Source organism: Tachysurus vachellii, chromosome 1 (genome assembly GCF_030014155.1).
Source record: "Tachysurus vachellii isolate PV-2020 chromosome 1, HZAU_Pvac_v1, whole genome shotgun sequence".
Lineage (NCBI taxonomy): Eukaryota > Metazoa > Chordata > Actinopteri > Siluriformes > Bagridae > Tachysurus > Tachysurus vachellii.
In genome coordinates this window covers 40,606,311-40,618,810 of record NC_083460.1, presented here as the reverse complement: position 1 = coordinate 40,618,810, position 12,500 = coordinate 40,606,311, and the positions used below count along the sequence as shown (strand labels likewise).

The following is a 12,500-nucleotide window of genomic DNA, read 5'->3' as shown; positions in this document are numbered from 1 at the left end:
TTGAGCTGAATTATGATTGGTGGAAGGTCTAAAGAACTGGGTCTGATTGGTCAAAAAGATTACTGTTACTTAATAACATACTGTCAAAATTGAATATGGGAGAAATATAATTAATAATAATAATAATAATAATAATAATAATAATAACAAAAATAAGTAAGTTTCCTGAGTTAACAATTCAAGAGAAGATGAATTTATTTATTTAGTCTTTTTTTTATTTTTATTTATTTATTTATTTATTTATTTATTTGTTTGTTTGTTTGTTTGTTTTTATTTATCTTTCCCTCAATGGAAAATCAAGACACACAAAGATTTAATGTAAATCTCTCCAACAAGTAATTCCTTATGACTATATGAAACACCTCAGCAGGTTAGGGAAGACGTCACCTACAGTACGTCTTCACCCGAGGCCGTTTTCTCGAGATGTTCATAAGAATTTGTTTATGAAATCGAAGCGATGCCGATGTTCTAGCGTTAACGTTCAAACCATATCTAATGCTAGCTTGGTCCGTAAGACAAAAGAATGTATGAGTCTGTACTACTGGGTGATGTCCCAGGCATTATTCCTGATAGAGAAATAACAGAGAGAGAGAGAGAGAGAGAGAGAGAGAGAGAGAGAGAGAGATGGAGGAAAAAAATCCCCTCCACCCATCAGCCACTGTAAAATATTCTTCCATTCGCCCGATTCAGAAGTGCCACGCTTTGCATTTTCTCAATAGGCAAACTGTTTGGTCTTATGTACCCAAGTGAAATATGAGCTACAGTAAATTATTATTCTTTGGGCCACATTTGCGAGATGAATGCCGGCCGAGCCGTGCTCCGTTGCTCTCCTAATGAATTGAGGGATTTAGCTTGTGGTGTCGGGGTGGCAGAAAGGCGCACCTTGTTTTCTGCCTCGCCTGCTTCTCTGACACGGTGTTACTGAAAACCCTTGCAAACAGAAGGGAAACACACACACACACACACCCCTTCGGCCAAAGGAAAATCACCCCATGGACACGGGACTGCCAGACACACGCTTAAGAGTTCTTACTGGGCAAATATTTTCATTTATTAAGCATAAAGCTTCCGTGCGCGCTGTCTGGCCTGCGCTCTTATTTCTCTGAGGTGCTGAAACTCGATCGTTTAATAATTCACTCGTTAGAAACGCGTCTTTGTTTGAGACGATTACGCAGCCGAGCTCTCGCTTTTTTTTTAGGGCGAAGGATTTACTGAGGCGCATTGAGACGTGTTTATACCACAGCGGCGCCGTTTGCTGGTTCTGATCGATCAGCATCTTTCTGTAGCAACAGCTACATCTGTGCTAATAATACACAGACTACAAACACGTATAACCGGAAAGAGACGTTTATTAGTTACTGTTTGCCGAAGAAGTCTTCGGTGTTGATATCTTTTGGACGGAGGACGACTTATTAACTTCAAGTGAGAGATTATTCTCTAATAATTATAATAATAATAATAATAGTACAAAGAGCACAAACCACTTCAGGACTTTGGAGCTGATCAGTACACCACCCCGTTACCACAGACCCCATGGAGTGCGTTGTTCACTTAAAGACGGAGACCCGAGGGGAAAAACCGATCCGCTCCGCACACTCAGATCCCCTGATTACAAACACCAAGGTCACAAATGTCCTCCTTCTTCAACTCCTACACCGCCGTGAAACCTTAGCCTCAAGCCGTCTAGTCTTAACGCAAATCCTTTGTGACTGAGGTACTTGACTATCAGCAGAGCCAATCAGATCAAATCACATGAGCCATTCTTACAGTCAGTGTTGAGGTTTTTTATTTAGCAAGGCCTTGAATTAGGGCCAGGTTTAAGACTCGCTCTGTGATAAAAGCAGGAAGATGTCAAGGCATCGCCGGAACATCTGAATTAGACCGTTTTTAGTGATGGTGCTCCTTCATGCTCTCCGAAGGCCTCTCGACGCCATCCAAATCCGAGCCCCAGAGAACGCAGCTGTCTCGTAGGGTCGGTTCGGGATGAGTTCTATACCGGTGAAGGCTTTGTCATGGGTTCAAGCGCTAGCTTAATTTTCAGCAGGAAATACAAATACTCCATGAAGGGCACCTCTTTAGCTTTAAGAGCTAATTAGTGGAATCTTAGAGAACTGAACACATGTGGGATCGTTCCACACATTCGTTCCTCGTGATAACCCCTCCCATGTCCTCGGCATAATCACAAATGCATAATAAACAAGGACGTTCACACATTTACTTAAATCATGCTAGCTAGCACTGAGCCTTATTTGCATTGGCAAGCACAGTTAATTGCGCTTAAGTGCTTAAGGCTACACTGTCTTCTTTGTCACTAGTTCAGCAAGACTTTCGCCCTCTGTCAAGCTCCGGCAAGGCTGTTACCTTTCATGCTGCATTTAAGCGTAGCTCTGAAATGTTTTTTTTTTCTGAATTGATGGCTTGCGCGAACCATATGCTGACATGCGGTAGCACGTCCATGCTCAAGCTTGTTAATGAAGTTTTATTGGCAGGATTAGCAAGGTTTTATATCATCGCGTAGCGGCTGCCAGCCAGGTAAAACAGCTGTCGCTCGTATTGTTTCAATTCTGGGGGAAAGGAAAGCGATTTTAGGGTCGTATCACTCAGAAACAGCTCGAGGGTCGGTTGTGTGTGAGTGTCCTGATTATCTTTTTTTGTTTTTTTCTGGTCAAATCTCAGGAAAGTTTTGTAGATTGTGCTTTAATGTTTCCTGCATTTCATACGTTGCAAACAGTATCGGATAAATATAAAGCTTCGATAAAGACGACGAGACAGAGACTCCTTCAAGAGGCTCGTTCACCTTGACTTTCGCAGCAGATGCTCGACGTAGACAAATTAAAAACGTGCGTGTTTGTTGATATGATGAAGATTTCTGTAAGAGTTAACGGTTACAGAAGGAGACTCCAGTGTCAGGGCTTTCTTTTTTTAAAAAGTGCAAGTGACGTGACATACAGTACGGCTAAGTATAGTGACTCATACTCAGAATTTGTTCTCTGTGGTTAACCCATCCAAAGTGCACATACACTGCAGTGAACACACACACACACACACCATGAACAAACACCCGGAGCAGTGGGCAGCCATTTATGCTGCGGCACCCGGGGAGCAGTTGGGGGGTTCGGTGCCTTGTTCAAGGGCACCTCAGTCGTGGCCGGGCCGAGACTCGAACCCACAACCTTAGGGTTAGGAGTCAGACTCTCTAACCATTAGGCCACGACTTCCCCCACAAATTTAATTCTGTCAGAGTTAAAGCTGCAAAATGTTTATTATATGGTTTTCAGAGTTCCACCTTTTTTTCATTCGGACCCGAGAACCCGAACCCTGAGCTACCAGCCATGTCAGGCATGTCAGCAATGCGCGGTGTACTGTCCGGACTCAGACTTGGCACAATCGCTGCTTTTTACAGGCCTCCTCATTTACTTAGGGTGGACTTGCGGCATATGGGGTGCATCCACAATGGCTGACTGATGGAGAGACAAAGAAATTCCAGTGCTGGGACATTTTGGGGAGGAAAAAAAAGTCATTCACATTTAGTCATAATGGCTCAGCTGTCTTAACCAAAGACTGCGAAGAGAATAGGGAGCCTTGTGATTCTTTTTTACATCCCTTTTTTTCCCTCTTCGTTCTTTCTTTCTTTTCTTGTGTGCACTCCGAGCTTTTATCTTTCTCATTCACTCGGGACCGTTCAACGTTACAAGCTGCCTTCTCTTTCCCTGCTGCAGGACTTGGAACTCAAATTAGGGCCCGCTTGATTAGAAAAGGAAAAGAGAGGGGGAGGCTGGAGTGGAGAGAATAGCTGTTGGACAGAACAAATCGCACCCCTACAAAGTGTCTTTTATCCTTTAGGTCCTCTTTCTGCTGGACCCCCCCTAGATCAGTTGTTCACTGGGGTCTCTGTGGCTTTGGTTCTCTGTCTGTCATTCATGGTGTAGACGTGTCTTCTGGTCTGGGGTTGGTGAAAAGTAAGGACAGGATACTAGAATTAGGTAACCGTGGCCCGGACATTCTCCCAGGACTTGAACTGATCCATACGTCCAGATCAGGTATCTTTCTGTGCTTCTTGCTCTGTAATTCTCAGCCCTCGTGGGCATTCGTATGTTTTTACTCAACTTCCCCTTTAACCTGTCACAAAGCATTACTCGAGTCCTGGAAACACGCCGTCTTTAAAAGCGAGGAGGTTTCCTGACCAGACTGTCTCCTTCCAGGAAAGATGATGAGAGGAGACACCTTTACAAGAGAGTCTAGACCCACTGCTGTTAAAGAGCTGCGCAATACGCTCGACTGGCCTCTTTGTCAGCAGACGCAGTCTCTGTCCTCCGCACGCTGCCCCGTCCAATAAAACATGGGCTGGCATTTTAAAAGTGATCCATAATCCCGAGCAGGAAGAAAAGGACTCAGACTCGGACGCAGGGAAGCAAAAACATATGGTGGGGCCATATGCTTATTTATTAAAGAGCAGACACGTAAACAGCGTGGTGGAGCTGGTTTGTGAGAACTGGGTGTATGGCTGATTTCTTTCCATTCCGTTTGCTTCCCAAACATTGTGTCGACAAAATAGTTCCTTGGATATAACGCTCAAGCTTTCAGGAATACGTTCCACAAACTGGGCCTTTTAGAAGTTTGAGAAAGGAGAAAAAAAGACGAGAGCAGAATAGGGGACAGTCGAAAGGCAGACAGTTGCTATTATGGTGGCGGAGCTGAGGGAGGAGGAGGAGGAGGAGGAGGAGGAGGAGGATAGCTTGAGTCCTGTACAATTGAGAAGAGATGCAGAAACAATGTGAGGTCTGTTGGTATGCTTCTAGTGTTTGGGCAAAGCAGCATTCCCCAACACACGGCCCCTGCACCGAACCCTTCCGAGCCTGTCTTTCTTTCTCTCTCTTTCTTTTTGTTTTGGATTTCTAGACAAGTCCTTTATACTATGAACACCTGTAACACACATGTGGTCACAGTCATACATGTGGACAGAAACATGCACAGGCCTCATGTCAATCAACATCTGTCAAAAACTGAAACTTGTTCAGAGTTTAATTCCAAGTGTCAGGTTGATCATTGCGCCCTGCGATGGGTTGGCACTCCGTCCAGGGTGTATCCTGCCTTGATGCCTGATGACGCCTGAGATAGGCACAGGCTCCCCGTGACCCGAGGTAGTTTGGATAAGCGGTAGAAAATGAGTGAGTGAGAGAGGTTGATCATTGCATGTGTGAACATAACCAAAGTACAGCACAGGTCGAGTTTAAGAGGACGTCACAATTCCAAAACAGTGGGTTTACGAGGTCTAGTAGTGGTCTGTCAGCTGTTCCAGTGTCTGGGGTTGTAGGAGGCAAATCCCTTGAGTTTTAATCTTGACCATGAAACAGCCAACAGATTTTGCGACCAAGACCTCAAGGTACTAGTAACTCAACCAGATCAAGAGAGACTTTAGAGTGTTTAGAGCTTTATAAACAAATCAGCGCCCCTTTAACTGAACTCCGTATTGAACCCGGAGCCGATGACGTGAAGCGAGGAGCGGCGTAAAGTGCGGTACGTTCTAATTGAGAGGAATCAGGGGGCCAAGCACCATTGTTAAATGGTCACCAGTCAAAATGATTGCTGCAGGTCGTGAAGGTCACATTAGAGCCGTGTTTACAAAATAAACCCGGAGCACCATCACAGGCAGGAACTGAGCAGGAGCCGTGTGACGCGAGCAGATGTTTAGTTCCAGTTCTCCGTTCTCATCCTGACTCGTCCTGTAAAAGCTTCCTGACAAAGAATGGTGTAAGGTTGTGCTCTTTGCCATCTTCTTGTCTACTCGTGGACACGACCGACAAAGCACAGACGTGTGTGTATCGGGTGTGCAGTCGGCTTTCCAAACAGCAGCACGCTGCTAAATGCAGCCCTTCATGGCTCGAGCCAAAGGTTAATAAAATCGGTGTCCGAATGTATCAATTTTACAGATAAGCCATTCACGACAAGTGCACCGAGCTGAATAAGAAGTTGATTCAGGGCCATCGAAAAAACCACACGCGGCAGCTATGAATGGACGCTTTTTAGGGGGCTTTCTCCGTTTTTTTAGAGTGAGGATAAATGGAGAATCGCCGCTTCTCTCTCTCTCTCTCACTCACTCTCTCTCTCTCTCTCTCTCTCTCTCTCTCACTCTCTCTCGCTCTCTCTCGCTCTCTCTCTCTCTCTCTCACTCTCTCACTCTCTCTCTCTCTCTCTCACTCTCTCTCTCTCTTTCTCTCACTCACTCTCTCTCTCTCTCTCTCTCTCTCTCTCTCTCTCTCAGACAACCCCCCCCACCCCCCCACCCGTGTCTCCTGCCTTGAATCCTGCCAGAGCGCATCTCTGAATGCGGGGCTGGAGGTTGACAGGCCCTATTAAGACAAATGGCCTTCCTCATCGGAGAGATAAAATAAATCAGGTGTTTAGTCAAATTAAAATAGTTGAACTGGAGCGAGGCCCCAGGGAGCCCACGGGGAGAAACTCAACACAGATGTGGACGATGAAATACAGGAAGACACCCAGGAAAGAATTTAAGGATCGAGCTGTAGTGTTGTGTACCGTAAAAGCCCTCCTCCTCCTACTCCTCCTCCTCCTCCTCCTTCTCCTCCTCTTCTTCCGACTCGTCCTCTAGCACTTCTCTCGGTCTCGCTCGTATCTTTCATAAATGTGCAGAAACAGCAGCATGTCACCCTTGAAGAGAAGAAAAAAGAGCGAGGAGGACAGGGAGAGCTGGCTTGTAGGCCGTGAGTTACTGTCCTGCCTCTCACGAGCAATTACGCTCCATGTGTAAGTCAATGAATGGATCACTTAGCATTGATTAGATAGAGGTGCAGCAGGATAGCCTCGGCTCTCTCGCACACAAATAAAGACAGACTCACCCAAGACATCCTGCCCACACACACACGCATACACACTGAAATACACACAGACTTGACTTATTCTGTGATTGTAATGATGCTCGGTAATGAGACTGTGTTTGATGTCGGTGTGTGAGGGAGAAATAATGAGACAATGCTGAGGTGACAGTGACCCTGTTAGAGAGAAACTCAGGAGTGTTTGTGTCTGAAGCTTCTTAATGAGAATGGAGAGCATTCGTTAAATTGGCCTTGCGGCACATCCGCATCCGCTTCCGCACAAACACACACGCGCATACACACACACACACGTGTGTGTGTTTGCGTAGCATTGTCTGCCACTAATCAGCCACCTTCACTCATCTTACGCTATCATTCCTCCTCTAACAGGATCTATTGTGGCTTTCGCTCAATATCATCAAGGAGCAAGAACTTTAATGAGCCTGTCCTCAAATCCTGACTCACCTCTGGACTACGGTACACGAGCCGAGTCTAAAATATTCCAGCAAACTGCTTGTTTACTTTAGACTTACATACAAAATTAGCAGGATATCAAGTAAAACTCCAGACTTAGGGTTTGTTTCCTTGTTTGTGTTTCAATGCAGAAGTCAGAAGTTTCATTGTGTTTATATCATTGTTCTTTCACGAGGGTCCAGATCGACCAATCAGTATCGTTATCCATCGTTTATTGTCGCTTTCTACTGAAAAACATTATCGTCAGCTCAGGATCTCACACCAAAACTCGACCTTCCAAACCCTACTGAATTCTTCTCAAAGAACAAGGCAGTGTTATTTTATTATCTCCAGATTACTTAATGGTTTTTAAGAGCATGGATAAGGAAGGGAGCTGGAGAGTTTGAGATGTTCATGTTGTTCCTGTGTAAACACACTGATCTCAGAAGGATGATAATAAAGCAAGATGTTCAGCAGATGCTTTGTTGTATCTCCCCCCCAAGCCAGAGAGATTGTGTAGATTTCAGAACAGGGAAGTGATGTCTGATCCACTCCAGGAAGCTGGTCTGGGGTTGACTTTAAGTGAAGAATGCAGTAACAAAATTGGAAAAGACTTCTTGTTTTGAGTTTCAAATTTCTGGATAAAGGCATGCTGTGGTCTGTAGAGTGGTCTTCCGTGGTCTTCTGACAGCCGAGTAACTTCACCTGAAGGGGTTCTAGTACAGTATAAATGCACCTATTGTCTAAAAAAAACAAACATTTGACCTGTGGTTTGGAAGGAATTTCAGGGTGAAATGAAACGTCTGAAATCGCTCGGAGATCAATCTCGTGTGCAGACCGGAACGCTCTCACTGAGAACTTGTGCAGGTTTCTAATCTAACACCAGGCTCATTTCTGGTGTCACTCTGCCCTGAAAGTTCTAGCACGGATTTGAACCTGTGTGTATGTACACGAGTTTGCTGATGAGTGTGAGTCTGAGTGACCGCTGCTGTCTTGTGTCCATGTCCAGGTACTCCAGAAAGTCTGGCTGAGAAAGAGAGGCAGCTTTCAACGATGATCACGCAGCTGATCAGCCTGAGAGAGCAGCTCCTGGCTGCCCACGACGAGCAGAAGAAGCTGGCGGCCTCACAGATGGAGAAGCAGAGGCAGCAAATGGAGCTGGCTCGACAGCAACAAGAACAAGTGAGATCTCTCTCTGTCTCTCTTTCTCTCCTCTCTCTCTCTCTGTCTCTCTTTCTCTCCTCTCTCTCTCTCTCTCTGTCTCTCTCTCTCTCTGTCTCTCTCTCTGTCTGTCTCTCTCTCTCTCTCTCTCTGTCTCTCTCTCTCTCTCTCTCTCTCTCTGTCTCTCTCTCTCTATCTCCTCTCTCTCTCATCTCTCTGTCTCTCTCTCTCCTTCTCTCTCCTCTCTCTCTTTCTCTCTCTCTCTGTCTCTCCCTCTCTCTCTCCTCTCTCTGTCTCTCTCTCTCCATCCTCTCTCTCTCTCTCTCTCTCTCTCTCTCTCTCTTCATCCTCTCTCTCTCCTCTCTTCCTCTCTCTCTCTCTCTCTCTTTCTCTCTCCATCCTCTCTCTCTCTCTCTCTCTCTCTCTCTCTCTCTCCATCTCTCCATCCTCTCTCTCTCTCTCTCTCTCTCTCTCTCTCTCTCTCTCTCTCTCTCTCTCTCTCTCTCTCTCTCTCTCTCTCTCTCTCTCTCTCTCTCTCTCTCTCTCTCTTTCTCTTTTCCCTTCCGAACTCATCCCGTTCCAGACCTTCGCTCATCTCCGTGTCTCGAACCGAGTTCCATCCTTTTAACCTTAAGATCTTTTCATGACATTATTCACCACGCAGCGCTAATTTATTGTGAACCCTCCTCATTCAGCCGGCGAGTCGATCGAGAAAAAAAATATCCAGAATCAAAAATGTAATTACTCTCCTTTTCAAAGAAAGGAAGAAATCAAATTAATCTAACATTATTCCGTCCCGATGCTGAAGGTATACGACCTTGTGCGCGGCTCTCGCCTCAAATTTCGCTCGGCGTACGAGAAAGAATAAGCAATTTACTACTGGTTTATAATTGATCAAATTTATCGTATGTTTTTCATTAAAAAAAAAAAAAAGCCGAAGCGCTAAGACGTCCCTATTAGATCAATCTCAGCATGAAATCAGAGGCACAAATCAGGCAAATGAGGCATATTAAAGAAATCAGCAGATTAACACAGCTCATGAACTGCTTTAATGACAGAGGCAGTGTCGAGGGAAAGGATCCGTTCCCAAGTCTTTAATTTTTTTTTTCTGTAATAATTAGCCCACAGAAATCCTATTCAATACATTACATAGATTAATAGGCATATCTCCATGTCATATCGTCTGCCTGCGCTTCGAGTAGATAGATGGTCTCGTCTCGGATAGATGTGTCTCAAGATTCAGACGGTACTTAAAGTTTATGGGAATCTGGAGCCGCATTGTATGCTTCTGTGATTTTGGTATATTGGGATTATATTTACTGTCACGCTGCTGTGTACCGGGGATGTTTTTTTTTTCATTAAGGGAGGAAAGAAAATGAGCGGAGGGACGGGAGAGGAGTAGGGAGAGAAATGGAGAGAGAGACATAGAGAGAGAGATGGAGAGTGAGGGAGGAGGCTAAACCGCCCCAAGTTAGAATGTCATTTAGCTATCCAGACACGACACAGTAATTAACTGTTGACACTCGTGAAGGAGCCGGCACAAATTAATCCTGACACATTTGCAGACGAGTGATATCTTACAGTGAACACTTTGTAATTATATTTGAAAATGAAAATTAAATGACACTTAAAACTAGGCTGTCAGGCTCAGCGAGGCGCGGCGGCTCACGGGGAGTTCGGATAGAGGGAGGGACGGAGGGGGAGAGGGATAGAGGGAGGGACAGAGGGAGAGAGGGAGGGACAGGAGGAGAGAGGGATAGAGGGAGGGACAGAGGGAGAGTGGGGTACGGGGGGGACAGAAGGAGAGAGGGAGAGAGGGAGAGAGGGAAGGACAGAAATAGAGAGGGATACAGGGAGGGAGAGAAGGAGAAAGGGAGAGAGGGATACAGGGAGGGACAGAAGGAGAGAGGGAGAGAGGGATACAGGGAGGGACAGAAATAGAGAGGGATACAGGGAGGGAGAGAAGGAGAAAGGGAGAGAGGGATACAGGGAGGGACAGAGGGAGAGAGGGAGAGAGGGATACAGGGAGGGACAGAAGGAGAGAGGGAGAGAGGGATACAGGGAGAGACAGAAGGAGAGAGGGATACAGGGAGGGAGAGAGGGATACAGGGAGGGACAGAAGGAGAGAGGGAGAGAGGGATACAGGGAGAGACAGAAGGAGAGAGGGAGAGAGGGAGGGAGGAATGAAGTGATACCTTGTTGGTAAGGTGGGTTTGAGGGTGGTCTGATAAGCCACGCCCACTCACCGAGCTCAGCCAGTCACGCCCCTGCTGCGTAAACATGCCAATCACTTGGCTTCCTCTTCCACTGCGCTGTTACACGTCCTGAACTCCGAGCTTCATTCAAATTGTTTTTGAATATCTGTCATTTCCCAGCAGGAGATCTTTAACTAAAATTTATTAGGACAAAACCTCACAGAACGTCTTCTTTTCTTCCTGATTAATAACGTCGTCTTTCACAGCAACGTAAACAACTCATTTTATGTTGTCAGTGTTAGAAAAGTGTAGAGGAATAACAGCAGAGCTTTTACACCACGTTCCTTCAGTCTCCAGTCATAAACGTGTGAGGTGTGTGTTTCATTTAGAAGTGTATTTCGGAGTGTACTCTGTTAGCCCCGCCCACCTTAAACCCACCAGATGTCAGAATCGAGAAGTACAAAAAAATTTTATTAAAAACTCTCTTCATTAAATCAAATCCCAGAATCGAATTGTTTTTAAATGTTAAATGAAATGTTTATAAAACAACACACACGTTAGTGTAAGGATATGAGCGTTGTTTTTAACCTGTAGTGTCGGGTCTTAATAAAGAAATGAAACGTAGATCAGACTGTAGAGACTGTAGATCAGACAATGTAGATCAAACAATGTAGATCAGACAATGTAGATCAGACAATGTAGATCAGGCCGTGTGGATCAGACAATGTAGATCAGACAATGTAGATCAGACATTGTAGATCAGACAATGTAGATCAAACAATGTAGATCAAACAATGTAGATCAGACAATGTAGATCAGACAATGTAGATCAAACAATGTAGATCAGACAATGTAGATCAGGCCGTGTGGATCAGACAATGTAGATCAGACAATGTAGATCAGACATTGTAGATCAGACAATGTAGATCAAACAATGTAGATCAGACAATGTAGATCAGGCCGTGTGGATCAGACAGTGTAGATCAAACAATGTAGATCAGACATTGTAGATCAGACCATGTAGATCAGACCATGTAGATCAGACCATGTAGATCAGGCCGTGTAGATCAGGCCATGTAGAACAGACAATGTAGATCAGGCCGTGTAGATCAGACAGTGTAGATCAGGCCGTGTAGATCAGAAAATGTAGATCAGGCCGTGTAGCTCAGACAATGTAGATCAGGCAGTGTAGATCAGACAATGTAGATCAGGCAGTGTAGATCAGAAAATGTAGATCAGGCAGTGTAGATCAGACCATGTAGATCAGGCCATGTAGATCAGACAATGTAGATCAGGCAGTGTAGATCAGACAATGTAGATCAGGCAGTGTAGATCAGACCATGTAGATCAGGCCATGTAGATCAGACAATGTAGATCAGGCCGTGTAGATCAGAAATTGTAGATCAGGCCGTGTAGATCAGAAATTGTAGATCAGTCCGTGTAGATCAGACAATGTAGATCAAGCCTTGTAGATCAGACAATGTAGATCAGGCCGTGTAGATCAGACAGTGAAGATCAGTTTGAGGCTTAAAGATGCCACTGTTTTACAGGCGATAGGTGAGAATTGTGTTTTGCGAGAGCAATAATTGAGAAACGCTTGTGCTCCACAGATCGCCAGGCAGCAGCAGCAACTTCTTCAGCAGCAGCACAAAATCAATCTCCTGCAGCAGCAGATTCAGGTCAGTGTGTGTGTGTGTGTGTGTGTGTGTGTGTGTGTGTGTGTGTGTGTGTGTGTGTGTGTGTGTGTGTGTGTATAATATTATAGCTGTGTAACTGTCACTTAAATCCAAATGTTTCAAGAATTAGGCTAAAGTATGTTTTTGGTGTCAGATCCGCTCTGCTCTCTGTCCTTCATCAT

The 12,500-nt window shown here is 45.1% G+C and overlaps 1 protein-coding gene across 12 annotated transcripts in view; it reads left to right on the top strand.

Moving 5' to 3' along the window:
- The window catches only part of sox6 (SRY-box transcription factor 6), a 176,035-nt gene that overhangs the window by 100,485 nt on the left and 63,050 nt on the right, over positions 1 to 12,500 (top strand). For all 12 annotated transcript variants that reach the window (XM_060866913.1, XM_060866986.1, XM_060866668.1 and 9 more), the window contains 2 exons: positions 8,296 to 8,468; positions 12,253 to 12,321. In XM_060866913.1, the coding sequence (XP_060722896.1) occupies positions 8,296 to 8,468; positions 12,253 to 12,321 (242 nt within the window). The remainder of the gene's footprint in view (positions 1 to 8,295; positions 8,469 to 12,252; positions 12,322 to 12,500) is intronic.